Consider the following 15,157-nt stretch of genomic DNA (forward strand, 5'->3'; position numbering starts at 1 on the left):
TCCATGAACATATGCGAAGCTTACATGGCCATCAGCCACTGAGCTGTTGGTGTAAACCACTTCAGAGCCCCGGAACACGTCAAGAATCGAGAGGAAGTGACAGCGGAGAGCGGCGGGGTTAACGGAGTCCTTAGGGCCATGCAAAAGGTCCAGACAAAGCTGCAGCTGAGGCGTACACCATGGAGGCATAAGTGAACGGACCACAAGTAGAGGTAGTAAAGGGAAGGACTCCAGTTCGGAGAGAAGGGACTGCATGCGAACCGCAATCGTTAGCCCCGATCTGGGCCGCCGATGCAGGAGATGGACTGCCGCAGGCGGGAAAAGGAGACGGTAATTCAGATGCTCAGGGGAACTATGAATGTATGTTGCATAACTGGCACATCTGATCTGCAGCAGAGGGACACCAGCCTCCACCAGTACGCTGGTCACCAGACTCGTCCTAGAAGCTCCTGTCGCTAATCGAACCCCACAGTCGTGCACAGGGTCGAGTAAATGCAATTCTGAAGGCACTGCCGAACCATATATCACACTCCCATAGTCAGTTCGGAATTGGACAAGGGCTCTGTAGAGCTGCAGCAGCTTACAGTGATCTGCACCCCATTTGGTGTTGCTCAGGCAACGGAGGGCATTGAGGTGCTGCTAGCACTTTTGCTTAAGCTAACGAAGATCAGGGAGCCAAGTCATTTGAGCATCGAATACCAGTCCTACGAACTTATATGTCTCCACTACAGTGAGTAGATTGTCATTAAGGTAAAGTGCAGGTTATAGATGAACGTTACGATGCCGACAGAAGTGCACGACACACGACTTTGCGGCTGAAAACTGGAAGCTGTGAGCCAGAGCCCACGACTGCGCCTTGTGGATGGCTCCCTGGAGGTGCCACTCAGCAACAACAGTGCTGGAACAGCAGTACAAAATGTACAAGTCGTCTGCATACAGAGAAGGTGAGACGGAGGGCCCGACAGCTGCTGCTAGACCGTTAATGGCCACTAAAAATAAAGAGAGATTCAATACAGAGCCCTGTGGGACTCAATTCTCCTGGATATGGATGGAACTAAGGGAGTCACTAACTTGGACATGGAAAGTACGGAGCAACAGGAAGTTTTGGATAAAAATCAGGTGTGGTCCCCGGGGACACCACTCATACAATGTGACAAGGATGTTGTTGTTGTTGTTGTGGTCTTCAGTCCTGAGATTGGTTTGATGCAGCTCGCCATGCTACTCTATCCTGTGCAAGCCTCTTCATCTCCCAGTACCTACTGCAACCTACATCCTTCTGAATCTGCTTAGTGTATTCATCTCTTGGTCTCCCTCTACGATTTTTACCCTCCACGCTGCCCTCCAATACTAAATTGGTGATCCCTTGATGCCTCAGAACATGTCCTACCAACCGATCCCTTCTTCTGGTCAAGTTGTGCCCCAAACTTCTCTTCTCCCCAATCCTATTCAATACTTCCTCATTAGTTATGTGATCTACCCATCTAATCTTCAGCATTCTTCTGTAGCACCACATTTCGAAAGCTTCTATTCTCTTCTTGTCCAAACTATTTATCGTCCATGTTTCACTTCCATACATGGCTACACTCCATACAAATACTTTCAGAAATGACTTCCTGACACTTAAATCTATACTCGATGTTAACAAATGTCTCTTCTTCAGAAACGCTTTCCTTGCCATTGCCAGCCTACATTTTATATCCTCTCTACTTCGACCATCATCAGTTATTTTGCTCCCCAAATAGTAAAACTCCTTTACTACTTTTAAGTGTCTCATTTCCTAATCTAATTCCCTCAGCATCACCCAACTTAATTCGACCACATTCCATTATCCTCGTTTTGCTTTTGTTGATGTTCATCTTATATCCTCCCTTCAAGACACTGTCCATTGCGTTTAACTGCTCTTCCAAGTCCTTTGCTGTCTCTGACAGAATTAAAATGTCATCAGCGAACCTCAAAGTTTTTATTTCTTCTCCATGGATTTTAATACCTACTCCGAATTTTTCTTTTGTTTCCTTTACTGCTTGCTCAATATACAGATTGAATAACATCGGGGAGACGCTACAACCCTGTCTCACTCCCTTCCCAACCATTGCTTCCCTTTCATGCCCCGCGACTCTTATAACTGCCATCTGGTTTCTGTACAAATTGTAAATAGCCTTTCGCTCCCTGTATTTTACCCCTGCCACCTTTAGAATTTGAAAGAGAGTATTCCAGTCAACATTGTCAAAAGCTTTCTCTAAGTCTACAAATGCTAGAAACGTAGGTTTGCCTTTCCTTAATCTTTGTTCTAAGATAAGTCGTAAAGTCAGTATTGCCTCACGTGTTCCAGTGTTTCTACGGAATCCAAACTGATCTTCCCCGAGGTCGGCTTCTACTAGTTTTTCCATTCGTCTGTAAAGAATTCGTGTTAGTATTTTGCAGCTGTGGCTTATTAAACTGATTGTTCGGTAATTTTCACATCTGTCAACACCTGCTTTCTTTGGGATTGGAATTATTATATTCTTCTTGAAGTCTGTGGGTATTTCGCCTGTCTCATACATCTTGCTCACCAGATGGTAGAGTTTTGTCAGGACTGGCTCTCCCAAGGCTGTCAGTAGTTCCAATGGAATGTTGTCTACTCCCGGGGCCTTGTTTCGACTCAGGTCTTTTAGTGCTCTGTCAAACTCTTCACGCAGTATCGTATCTCCCATTTCATCTTTATCTACATCCTCTTCCATTTCCATAATATTGTCCTCAAGTACATCGCCCTTGTATAGACCCTCTATATACTCCTTCCACCTTTCTGCTTTCCCATCTTTGCTTAGAACTGGGTTTCCATCTGAGCTCTTGATATTCATACAAGTGGTTCTCTTATCTCCAAAGGACTCTTTAATTTTCCTGTAGGCAGTATCTATCTTACCCCTAGTGAGATAAGCCTCTACATCCTTACATTTGTCCTCTAGCCATCCCTGCTTAGCCATTTTGCACTTCCTGTCGATATCATTTTTGAGACGTTTGTCTTCCTTTTTTGTCTGCTTCATTTACTGCATTTTTATATTTTCTCCTTTCATCAATTAAATTCAATATTTCTTCTGTTACCCAAGGATTTCTACTAGCCCTCGTCTTTTTACCTACTTGATCCTCTGCTGCTTTCACTACTTCATCCCTCAAAGCTACCCATTCTGCTTCTACTGTATTTCTTTCCCCCATTCCTGTCAATTGTTCCCTTATGCTCTCCCTGAAACTCTGTACAACCTCTGGTTCTTTCAGTTTATCCAGGTCCCATCTCCTTTAATTCCCACCTTTTTGGAGTTTCTTCAGTTTTAATCTACAGGTCATAACCAATAGATTGTGGTCAGAGTCCACACCTGCCCCTGGAAATGTCTTACAATTTAAAATCTGGTTCCTAAATCTCTGTCTTACCATTATATAATCTATCTGATACCTTTTAGTATCTCCAGGGTTCTTCCATGTATACAACCTTCTTTTATGATTCTTGAACCAAGTGTTAGCTATGATTAAGTTATGCTCTGTTCAAAATTCTACCAGGCGGCTTCCTCTTTCATTTCTTAGCCCCAATCCATATTCATCTACTACGTTTCCTTCTCTCCCTTTTCCTACACTCGAATTCCAGTCACCCATGACTAATAAATTTTCGTCTCCCTTCACTATCTGAATAATTTCTTTTATTTCATCATACATTTCTTCAATTTCTTCGTCATCTGCAGAGCTAGTTGGCATATAAACTTGTACTACTGTAGTAGGTGGGGCTTCGTATCTATCTTGGCCACAATAATGCGTTCACCATGCTGTCTGTAGTAGCTTACCCACATTCCTATTTTCCTATTCATTATTAAACCTACTCCTGCATTACCCCTATTTGATTTGGTGTTTATAACCCCGTAGTCACCTGACCAGAAGTCTTGTTCCTCCTGCCACCGAACTTCACTAATTCCCACTATATCTAACTTTAACCTCTACATTTCCCTTTTTAAAATTTCTAACCTACCTGCCCGATTAAGGGATCTGACATTCCACGCTCCGATCTGTAGAACGCCAGTTTTCTTTCTCCTGATAACGACATCCTCTTGAGTAGTCCCCACCCGGAGATCCGAATGGGGGACTATTTTACCTCCGGAATATTTTACCCAAGAGGACGCCATCATCATTTAATCATACAGTAAAGCTGCATGCCCTCGGGAAAAATTACGGCTGTGGCAAGGATATGATTTCGTTAAGTCATGTCGCATGCTTTAAGTAAGTCAAAAAATACGGCAACCAGGTGTTGCTCTGGAAAAGGCTGTTTGGATGGCAGACTCGATGGACACAAGATTATCAGTGGTAGAGCAACCCTGGTAGAAGCCGCCCTTACATGGAGCCAGCAAGCCACGTGACCCAACCCAACTGCTGACATACCATACGTTCAAGCAGTTTACAAAGAACATTGGTAAGGCTGATGGGCCAATAGCTATCCACATAAAGCGGGTTTTTACCGGGTTTGAGCACCGGAATGATGGTGCTCTCCGTCACTGGGATGGAAAGACGCCATCGCACCAGATCCGGTTGAAGATGACGAGAAAATGTCGCTCGTAGTCAGATGAGAGATGTTTAATCATCTGGCTGTGAATGTGATCAGCCCCAGGAACTGTGTCAGGGCAATGTGCAAGGGCACTGAGGAGCTCCCACTATGTAAATGGGGCGTTATAGGATTCACTGCAGCGTGTAGTGAATGAGAGGACATTCCCTTCCAGCCGCCGTTTGAGTGTGCGAAAGGCTGGGGGGTAATACTCCGATGCAGAGGCTCGAGCAAAGTGCTCGGCAATTGTGTTTGCGTCGGTACATAACTCGCCTTTATGGTAACAATGGGGACAGCTGTTGGGGCCTGGTATCCGAAAAGACACTTGATCTTTGCCCAGACTTGGGAAGGTGATGTGTGGCACCCAACGGTAGAGACGTATCTCTCCCAACACTCCTTCTTCTGTTGTTTGATAAGGTGGCGAACACGGGCACAGAGCTGTTTAAAGGCTATGAGGTGCTCCAGGGAAGAGTGCCACTTATGCCACTGTAGAGCTCGCCGACATTCCTTAATTGCTTCAGCAACTTTCGGCGACCACCAAGGGACTGCCTTACACCTTGGGCACCCTAAAGAGTGAAGGATCGCGTTTTCTGCCATGGAAACAATTGTGCTAATCACCTGCTCAACCATCACATCGATGTTACCATGTAAGGGAGATTCAGCGGTGACAGCAGAGGAGTTCGCTAGTCCACCTTGTTCAAAGCCCATCTGGGCAGGCGTCCATGGGTCTGATGCTGGGGCAGCGACAGGAAGATGGGGAAGTGGTCACTACCACACAGGTCGTCACGTGCTCTCCAGTGGATAGATGGGGGAAGTACTGGGCTGCAAATTGATAAATCAATGGCCAAGTAACTACCATGAGCCACACTGGATTGTGTGGTGGCCCCAGTATCTGAGAGGCAGAGGTCGAATTGGGCCAGTAAAGTTTCGACATCTCTACCTTGGCCAGCAAGAGATGATAGACTACGCTTCATCGCGTGTCATCCACCCTGATACCACCCACTTCGACCAGGGGCCCTCCACACGGGCACCACCCAGCTGCAGCAAAGGCCACCTGCCAGGATGGCTGTTGCCGGGAGTCCCGATGCCCCAGGGGGATGGGCATCTGCCCTTGGCATACGTGGGGAATTAACAGTGCAGGCATCAGCAGAGCGATCCCTGCGTGGTCAGGGGGCTACCACCAAAAGGGTACATGGTGGCCCTATCACAACGGACTGGCTACCATGCTGGGTATCAGGTGCAAAGAAGTCCATGGTCATTGTCGATGCAGAAATTGACACTGCATACATAGTGCATGGTGGAAAACGTATCCAAGAAGGTGTCCTTGCCCAAGAGATGGAGAATGGGTAGGACTGCAATGCAACAACGAGAAACTGGGCTAAAGATCTCAATGCACGATGGACACGATGCACCTTGTAAGGCACCCTTCCCCAATTGGCAAGCTCTTCGGGAAAAATTTTGAAGAATGGGGTCAAATCCTACAGGAGACCATCACATAAAGGCCAAAACATGTGAAACTCCCTTAGGCAAGAATACCTCAGGCCTATTCTAACTCCCGGACCCACAGGAGCGGGGCGGGGGGAGGGGGGGGGGGCAGTTCCAGTTAGACTTTACATGAGATCACATTTTTAGAAAAGAGTCGTTTAGCCCAATAGGAAAAACAAACTTGCGTGCTCGATTTAAAATATGTTACATGCCAGTGCGTAATCTAGCTGTCCTGTAAATCGCATACAATATTTTCCAATGTGCTTGGACTTAATGCATTAAGTTCGAAGTTAATTTTGAGACAAGTACTGATTTTGACAAAAATGAACTGAAAGTTTATTTAAAATATTGAGCTTCAGTTTAAATTGAGACACATATCACCGTGTTGATTACGTTGTCCAGCAACACTTTAATGTAGCTTAATTAATAAGTCCCACTTCACACACAAAATGTTACACTTGACCGCATGAGAGCATGAAAGTGTTTTTCCTTCCATAAATGCCAATAAACTGGCAGTTTCAAAAGTTAAATCATCAACTGTTGTGTAACTTCATTGTATCACTAAGGAACTTTTTATATCGTGTCTCTTCATCAACAGATCTCAAAAAGCCGGGACAAAAAAGAAGACGACTACAAGAAGAGGCATCGGTACACACTGTAACACTAAGGTAGCATAAAACTGCATCAAATAGTGCTTGCTTGTCCCAATGATGGCTAAGAAAGAGATTTCACAATGTAAATGGTAAAATAAGCTGCACTTTCTGTCATTCATTCTATAAAAACCAGAGAGATGAAAAGTATCGTCTACTCATAATGATTACAATGTTACTGCTGGTAATGCTTCGTCAATAATAGCAAAAAGTGCGTGATGAATGAGCTTCTCAGTTTTCAGACAACGTAAGTAAGAGGTTACCCTAGGTGAGAATGGAATGGAATTTCTATGCAGTATCTTGCAGTTGGTGTGTTTTCCTCAGAGTTTATTTTTCGGCTGTTTCACACTAATGACCCCTGTAGGCTACTACATAATTCAGAAGGGACTTTTTGAGGTGTAACTATTAAAACAGACTGTTTTTTTAAACATAACAGCACTTGTAGCTGGATCTGACCATAGACAACACTAACTGTAACTTTATTTTGCCTTGCAGAATATTTTTGAAAGTCTTAATAAGTCTTCATTGTGAAGCTCAGCAATGACGGTAGTTTAAGGATATGAGTCAAAAAGAGAGGAGAAAAAAAGGTCACAATTCAGTGGGAATGAAGCATGTCAGTTTATGTGGGCTCAATACAGTTTAATCTTACTTCAACAAGCCTAATTACAAAATGGTTGAGCAAAATTACTATTTTAATTATCATTGTTACTATGACTGCCACCGATTCCAGTTCAATGTACGAGATCCTCAATGACATTTGGTCTATTTATTGCCACAGGATACAGACCTCTGTACTATCTGTTTCACATAGTTTTCAGAGAAAGCATTTAGTATCATTCACAGGATGTCTTCTCCAGTGTCGACAGTATGATTGGGGAACACATATACGAGAAAATTGAGGTTTCATCTCAAGTTTTCCGTTAGATCTGGGGCAAGCCTGATGGCCATTAGAAAGATCCAATTTTATGTTTATGTCTACTGTCAATACTGAGTCTTGTCCAAACAATCTCACATGCACCATCAGTTTCAATCTTGGAGGACTATGAGTTTCTGCTCTATTCAACAAACACACTATCTCCATAGCTCTTCAGCTAGAGACAGGCAAGTTTTGTGTAAATTATAATGTGCCAAATAATGTGAACTCAGTGATTTTTGCTATCAATGGAAAGTCAATCATTTTTACAAAATATTGCGAAATTTTCCCCATTCCTGCACACAAATCTTATAAATCTGAGACAGCAATTTACTGATATTGTCACATTATAACCAGAATCAAGTCATTATCTGAAAGCAGGTTTGTCAATGAAGTACAACACTTAACACTGAAAGCACATTTATTATGAACATTAATGCACAGCCAGAATGGAACTGACCCCCTGGACATAGAGTGCAACTGTTTATACAAACATCGAATACCCAGAATGCTGGTATTTATAACAACATAAAACATTACAGAATATAAGAACATTACAAACGTACGATATTTCATGAATCTTCCAGATGTGATAAATACTGAATAATAAATAATTGCTGGTGGTCAGGTTTGAACTACCGACACGCCTTAGCGCGCTAGGCGGCAATGCTAACCACTACACTATGCTACACAGCATCACACTACATGCATCACAGCTTGCAGCATTGCTCCCTGTCCTGGAGTAGCAGCAACCCACTGTTTCAATAGTCCTCTTCTCACTGGACCCAACTACAGCACCCTGGATCTAGATCTTGTCAATGGCCCTCTGTATGGCACTACTGGTGGATCCTCTTGCTCTGGTTGTGTGTTACATGCTTTTCACTATGATGATCATCAAATGTAGCCCCTTCTATCAAAGTTTCGCATTTGTTGAGCGGGTCTTAAGTTTCCTTGAACCTCGCATCATTGTTCTGGGCTGTAGTAGGGCTTCGTATGGATGGTATTGATGATGTCTCTGTGCTTTTGGCTTCTTGATGAAGGGTCATAATCCTTAACTTTATATGTGACACCCAAAAAGCAATGAAGGGCATGATCAGGCTCAAAGTAGTGCTTTAATAACTTATGCACAGGCATTAAAGTCCATACCAAGTCCCCTTGGCTCCATCTCACTGGATGGTGTTTGCCATTACAGCACTCTGAGTCTTTGTCCTGGGTATCCAGGATCTGTATACAAAGCCATCTGCATCGCTTCTTTGGTCCTGGTGATGAGGTGTTTCATGTAGTCATCCTGAATATCATCTGGTTGAAACTGGAACAGTACATCCATTGTCATTTCAGCCTCGTGACCATCAAGCAGTGTGAAGTCTATAGAGCTGGCTTCTCTGTCTTGTATGCGAATGTCACAACAGCTTGTATTATATCCCAATCACTCTGTTCAAGATCAACATGACTGAGAGCATATCTGCAAATGTTTTACTGGCATGTTCTGCAAGATCTTTCATCTGCAGATTGTAGGTAGCTGTCATCCTGTATATGATGTCACAACACGAAATTATATCTGGTACTATTCTCGTCTGAAAAATTTTTCCACGGTCAAGGATCAGCACACTGACTGCGCCATGCTTCAAAATGATGTTTTCTACAAAGGAACTTCGCAATTTCTGGAGCTTCATCAGTCAGCACAGCTTGGGTAACACAGTAGAGGAGAAGTAGTCAGTGCAGATTATTATCCAAAATGCCTGTTTGTTGAGTTCAGAAACTTTCTCAAGCGGTTGATTCTGATTTGATGCAGAGATGATGATGCGGCAGGCAAGATTAGTAACAGATGCTAGAATTAAGTCCAAAGCACGTGCTTCTTTCTTTGGGATTCCTTATGACTTACATAAAGTCTAACGATCAACAGAGATCTGGCCAGTGACCTGTATCTGATTCTGTATAGTCTTCACAAATACCAGGTGACCAGTTGTTGGAGTGTCATGGAAATGCTTCAGGACAGCTGGCTACAGATGAGCTGGCACTAGCTACAAATGAGCTGGCATGAGGAGCACCTGTGTCCAGCCGACTGGATCATAGTTACTCTTACACAATGCTCTATTTATTAGCTCAAATCCTCCTCTGGTCGGTTTCTCATTCTTCAAGGCTTGTATGGTTTTCAGCACTGCTACACCTACCCTCTGTTCAGCAGCAATGTCATTTAATGCAGCAATGACAGAGATTTCATCCATGGTGCTGTGTTCTGCCAAATAATACCTTGAAAGGTAGTCAACACTCTTGGGTTCAGGTCTGCTTTTGTGTACAACTGAGGCTAGTCAGCCAGTGTATAGGATGGCAATCCGTCACAACAATGAATGGTTTGCTGAATAAATATGGCTGAAATTTTGATGATGACTCAAAAAACAGCATGCCACTCTTTCTCGATTGTATAGGAGTTCATTTTGGACTTGGAGAGTTCTCTGGAAGCATAATCTATCATCTTTTCGACACTGTCCTTAATATGTTCTAAAAGGCCTCATCCCAAAACCGCTACTGTTGGTGTGAAGTTCTGTTTCAGCATTATCGCTGTACAATGCTAGAACTGAAAGTGATATTAGTGTCTCTTTAAGGACAATGGAAGGTCTCTCTTGTGCCTCAGTAAAGGATAATTTGGTGTCTCCCTAGAGTCGATCTTGTAAGGGATATGCCTTGGTGCAGAAATCCTTTATGAATCACTTGTAATCCAAGCAAATTCTGAGAAAAACTACTCACATCACAAATGTACTTCACAATCCACTAGATACTTCGATGGCGACTGCACCTTTCAACACAATCAAGCACCTGTTCATAATGCACTGCCTGTGGCAGAATGGTTACACGACAGTAACATCCCTGTAATGGACTGGCCTGCACCGAGTCCTGATCTGAATCCTATAGAACACCTTTGGGATGTTTTGGAATGCAGACTTCGTACCAGGCCTCACTGACATACATTGATGCCTCTCCTCAGTGCAGCACTCTGTGGAGAATGGGTTGCCATTCCCCAAGAAACCTTCCAGCACCTGATTGAACATATGCCTGCAAGAGTGGAAGATGTCATCAAGGCTAAGGGTGGGTCAACACCATACTGAAATCCAGCATTACCGATGGAGGGCACCACGAACTTTTAAGTCATATTCAGCCAGGTTTCCAGATACTTTTGGTCATATATTGTAGGTTGGAAGAGGGAACTGCAGCACGAGTAGCAATTTATACCTTCAGTGTCATCATCATTCAACCCTGGACTTTCCATTGTTTGACAATGCTTTTTGAGTGCTAAGATATTTTAGTGTGATCTCAAAAATTCAATTTATCTCCCAAAATGCCAAAAGTATAATTTATGCAATCAATTAATTAATGAATAAGATTAATTTCACTTTAGGAAAAAAAAACCAGTGGGAATCATCTGTGAGTTATCCAAAGTGTTCAACTGTATCAACCAGTCTTTACTATTACATAAAATGAAAATACAGAATTACGCGTAGTTCCTTGCAGCAGTGTAAGTCATTTCTGACAAAGAGAAAGCAAAGGATTATCACAATATCCAGCAAAGGAAAGTACTTCTTGAAGTGGAGAAGTGTTTTAAAAGGGTTACTATAAGGCTCAAACTTAGGCCCAATCCTTTTTCTTTTTTTACATAAATGACTTACCCACAAACATACATTATCATTAAGTGTTATTTGCTGATGATACATCAGTACTGACAGAAAATAAAAACACAGAAGAAATGCCTGAAAATGTCATTAACACTCTACAAAACCTATCTGCCTGGTTCCATCTAAATGGTATAAAGCTAAATATCAAGTTGGTGCATAAGTTTGTAGCATTTTTGTTTTGCACATTGGTATTCTGCTTGCTATGGGTTTATTTACTGATTGTCATTGTTTAATTTGTAGTTCACTGTTACTATTTGAGTTTACATATTGTCATTTGGCGACAGTGGAGCTGTGGTTGCTAGAAAACGGAGTGCCAATTGGAGAAATCAAAACATTTCCAACATATTCTCCTGTTTGAGTTCAATACAGGGGTAAAAGCAGCAGAGGCAGCCAGAAACTTTTGTGCTGTGTATGAGGCTAATACCACAGTACATAGCATTAAAAAAAATGATTTTCTCATTGTACAGAGGTGTTTTGACATTAGTGACTCATCACATTCACGAAGAGCTTCAGGGTTTCTTTAAGATTGTTTAAAGACATTAATCCACAATCTACATCAGTATTCACAAATGTGACACACTGTGATCATTACACCATCGGGCAACATTTGCATGCAATGGGGGAGGTTCAATAATTGGATATATAGGTACTACATGCTCTAAGCCAAAATCACAAGAAGGTGCCCCAGTATTAGCAGATGGCTGTAAAGAGTGAAGGAGAATATATCATTGGTGACTAAAGACTCTGTTATGTGTATCTGCTGTGTTTATCAATCTTGCAGAAAAACACTAAGAACTTATGCACCGACCCAATATTACAAACACAAAGCTGTCAGTTTTAGTATAATATATTTGTCCAATGAATACCCGTTTATCATCTGCATTTCTTCTTGGTGTAGTAATTTTAATGGCCAGTAGTGTACTATGATTATAAGCTGGTGAGTCTCCTGTACACTAAGTCAATTATGTATGTAATGAGACAATAAAATTATGATTCTACATTACATCCTCCAACACTTTCTCAGGCTCAGATTCACAATGGCCTCTTCATCCTTCCATTCTGAAAGTAACTTCTGCCTAGTGCTGTTCTGTTCTCAATGACTAGACACTGTTGAAGTAGTAAACATTTTCAAAATTCACCACTGAAATATAGAGGCTGTGCCAGGAGAAATGGTCAATATTCAGGGATATGACAGGAATTATAATTTGAAACAAAACAGTCTAGTGAATATGGTCTCTAAAATGCATACCTTAAGAGCTACAAGCACTTGTTTAGTAGAAGAGATGTTTTTCACAGTAGCAAAAACGAACAAGAGCTCACAGCTCTAAGTTATGCACTTTACAGTCCACATTTGCTAGGCTTTTTCAGTTTGAATGACCATTCCTGTTGTATTCTTGAATACTGACCATTCCCTGTGGGACACCGCGTGTAACTATGTAGTAATCACTGTTAACTTTCACACAGTTTTGACGCTCTTAATTCTTTCAATTTTTATTTTGTTTCACTTCTATCTACAAAGACTTCCCTTGACATAATTAGGATAATTTGCCGATTCACACATTTAAATTGAATAAGTGTGCCTGTATTAACAAAACAACAGCACTAACAAATAGCATTGAGATTCTTATGCACTCTTTGTAATTAAATAATAATGTACATACATCTTATTCCTCAATCGTGTCATCAAATGTTTGCAATACATTTGCTGTGTCCATCTAAGTAAATTGATTGAGTTTAATTTATGTTACATTCACCCAGCATTGTACTTGTTTCCAAGGCTCAAAATTGTAAAGGGATATTACATAAGCTTACCATTCCTGTATCACCGCCAAAAACTTTGTTCTTTACAGTCTTCAGCCACCCAATGTCCTGAGCACAGCGTTTCTCCATATCACGCAAAGTTTGTAAGGACTCTTGCAGTTTTTCCTCTTCAAATGTCATCAGTGCATTCTACATCAAGAGATAAAAGAACATAACAAATTAGTTACCTAAATATGTTTACAAACATGGTTCAACAGAAACATACAATACAGGCATCAACTTTGACTCATGATGTAACAATGTTGTGTTCTGTGACATTATGGATAGGGTGTGTACATGAAGATGGCATCTGGTAGTACATCATAGCACTCTACTATTGAATTTCAATGTTTCAAAATATATAGACATAGGCCTAATTATGTGTACTTCTGCAATCAGAATTGGTTGCCATAAAAGTTTTCCGAGTATTGTATCACATCATAATGTATAAAAATGGAGAAAGCAACATTTCAGCCATTGTTAATGGCCTTCTTCTAGGTATAACGGTGTGCTTTAGCTGTGAGGAATCACTTATATTTTATCATTGCCACTCACTGAGAATGACATTATAATTTTGGAAGATTGTAATTGTGATTGGTCACTTGAAATGAAAAGACCAATCACAACTACGATCTTTCAAAACTTGTTCATCGTGTTGTTATTAGTGACTGGTTGCAATTGAAGCTAGATAGTGGTGAATGCTTTGTTTTGTGGTTTGGAACTGTTAGTAGCTGTCATGGATATGACAAATAAATTCACTGAATGCTGCTATGGGTGAAGATATGACCAGTACCATTGACATTCTGTAACTATATGGCTTGTGGATGAATTTGTGTAGTGCCACAAATGTGGTAAATACATGAAGCTGACAAAAGTTGCTGCTTGATTTTGTTTTATTCTTGCTTATTTTGAAGGAGTGTATGATTTAATTTATGTTAATTTTATTTTTTATTTGTATTTTGTGTTGGGCATTGATGGGTGAGTGGTTTTTTGATGGGCAGATTGTGATACAGAGAGGTTAGGATAGAGGGTCTTCTTATTTTGTGTTTCAGTGTTCTGTTCATTAATGAGTAGTGGCTTTTTGGCTAAACTTAAGTATAAGTCAGGGTCAAAGAAAATTTGCCAATGCTAAATGGGGACTGTAGAAGCAATTCTTGCAGATTACGTAAGAACTAGTGTTACAAACTGATGGAAGTGGTGCCTCTTTCAGTAATGCATGAACTAGCATAGAAAAAAATTGGACATGGTGCCTGATTGATCTGTAGCACACCCTATAGCCTAGGTGAGGTGGTGAAGCCAATCAATGTGAATGGGAGAAAACTGGGAGTGGCGATGGATCGGTCTGTAACATAGTGCAAAGTCTAACTATAAGGTTCAGATGTGACAGTTTGGTTGTTCACAAGCAGGAATCACAATATTTGGTGGGGTGCTATAGAATGATCAGATTTCAGAGGTGGTGGTTAGCCAAAAACTAAGAGTACAACTTACATTTCACAGAACACCCCATTTTATATTACAGAATTCTTAACTATATTTCATTTTGCCACTGCATTTATTTATTTTTTTGTCATGACAATGTTAATCAAATGCTATTTTCTCATTTGTTCTGCCATGTTGTCTCATCAGTCAACACATTCATTGCCAACAACTATTACATATTTTGTATATTTCTCTTAAAATATAATTTTGAGCACACTGTATAGCAATTTTTATGATTTATACCAGTAGATGTATTTCTTACCCACATTTCAATACCTTACAAATGATTGTAGTATATGTGAATCCCTTAACAGGGTCCAGATGTTTTCTTAAGTAGTTGTTTTTTTTTCCCAATAGTCTGGATTTTTTGTGTGTGATGGCAGATTTTGGTTGGCAAGTACATATTTTTGATTTTTTTGTTTGTTTCAAAGTGTTTCATATACTTTTATTTGTTGTAGCAGCTTGTGATTTGGTTTTATATGTAATTAATATTAATGAATCAACATATGAATTTGTGGCTTGGGTGTGGCAATCAATAATATTTACTTAGGGATAAGGGTATCGTGAAATTTGTTCCAGCTATATAGGTCAAGTGAAGATTTTGATA

At 41.1% G+C, this 15,157-nt stretch overlaps 1 protein-coding gene across 1 annotated transcript in view; it reads right to left on the minus strand.

Moving 5' to 3' along the window:
• Positions 1-15,157, minus strand: part of LOC124776602 (tetratricopeptide repeat protein 39C-like) — an 80,108-nt gene that overhangs the window by 55,789 nt on the left and 9,162 nt on the right. Inside the window, exon 2 of the mRNA XM_047251672.1 lies at positions 13,084-13,221. Coding sequence (XP_047107628.1) covers positions 13,084-13,221 — 138 coding nt within the window. The remainder of the gene's footprint in view (positions 1-13,083; positions 13,222-15,157) is intronic.

The sequence above is a fragment of the Schistocerca piceifrons genome, chromosome 2 (genome assembly GCF_021461385.2).
Source record: "Schistocerca piceifrons isolate TAMUIC-IGC-003096 chromosome 2, iqSchPice1.1, whole genome shotgun sequence".
Lineage (NCBI taxonomy): Eukaryota > Metazoa > Arthropoda > Insecta > Orthoptera > Acrididae > Schistocerca > Schistocerca piceifrons.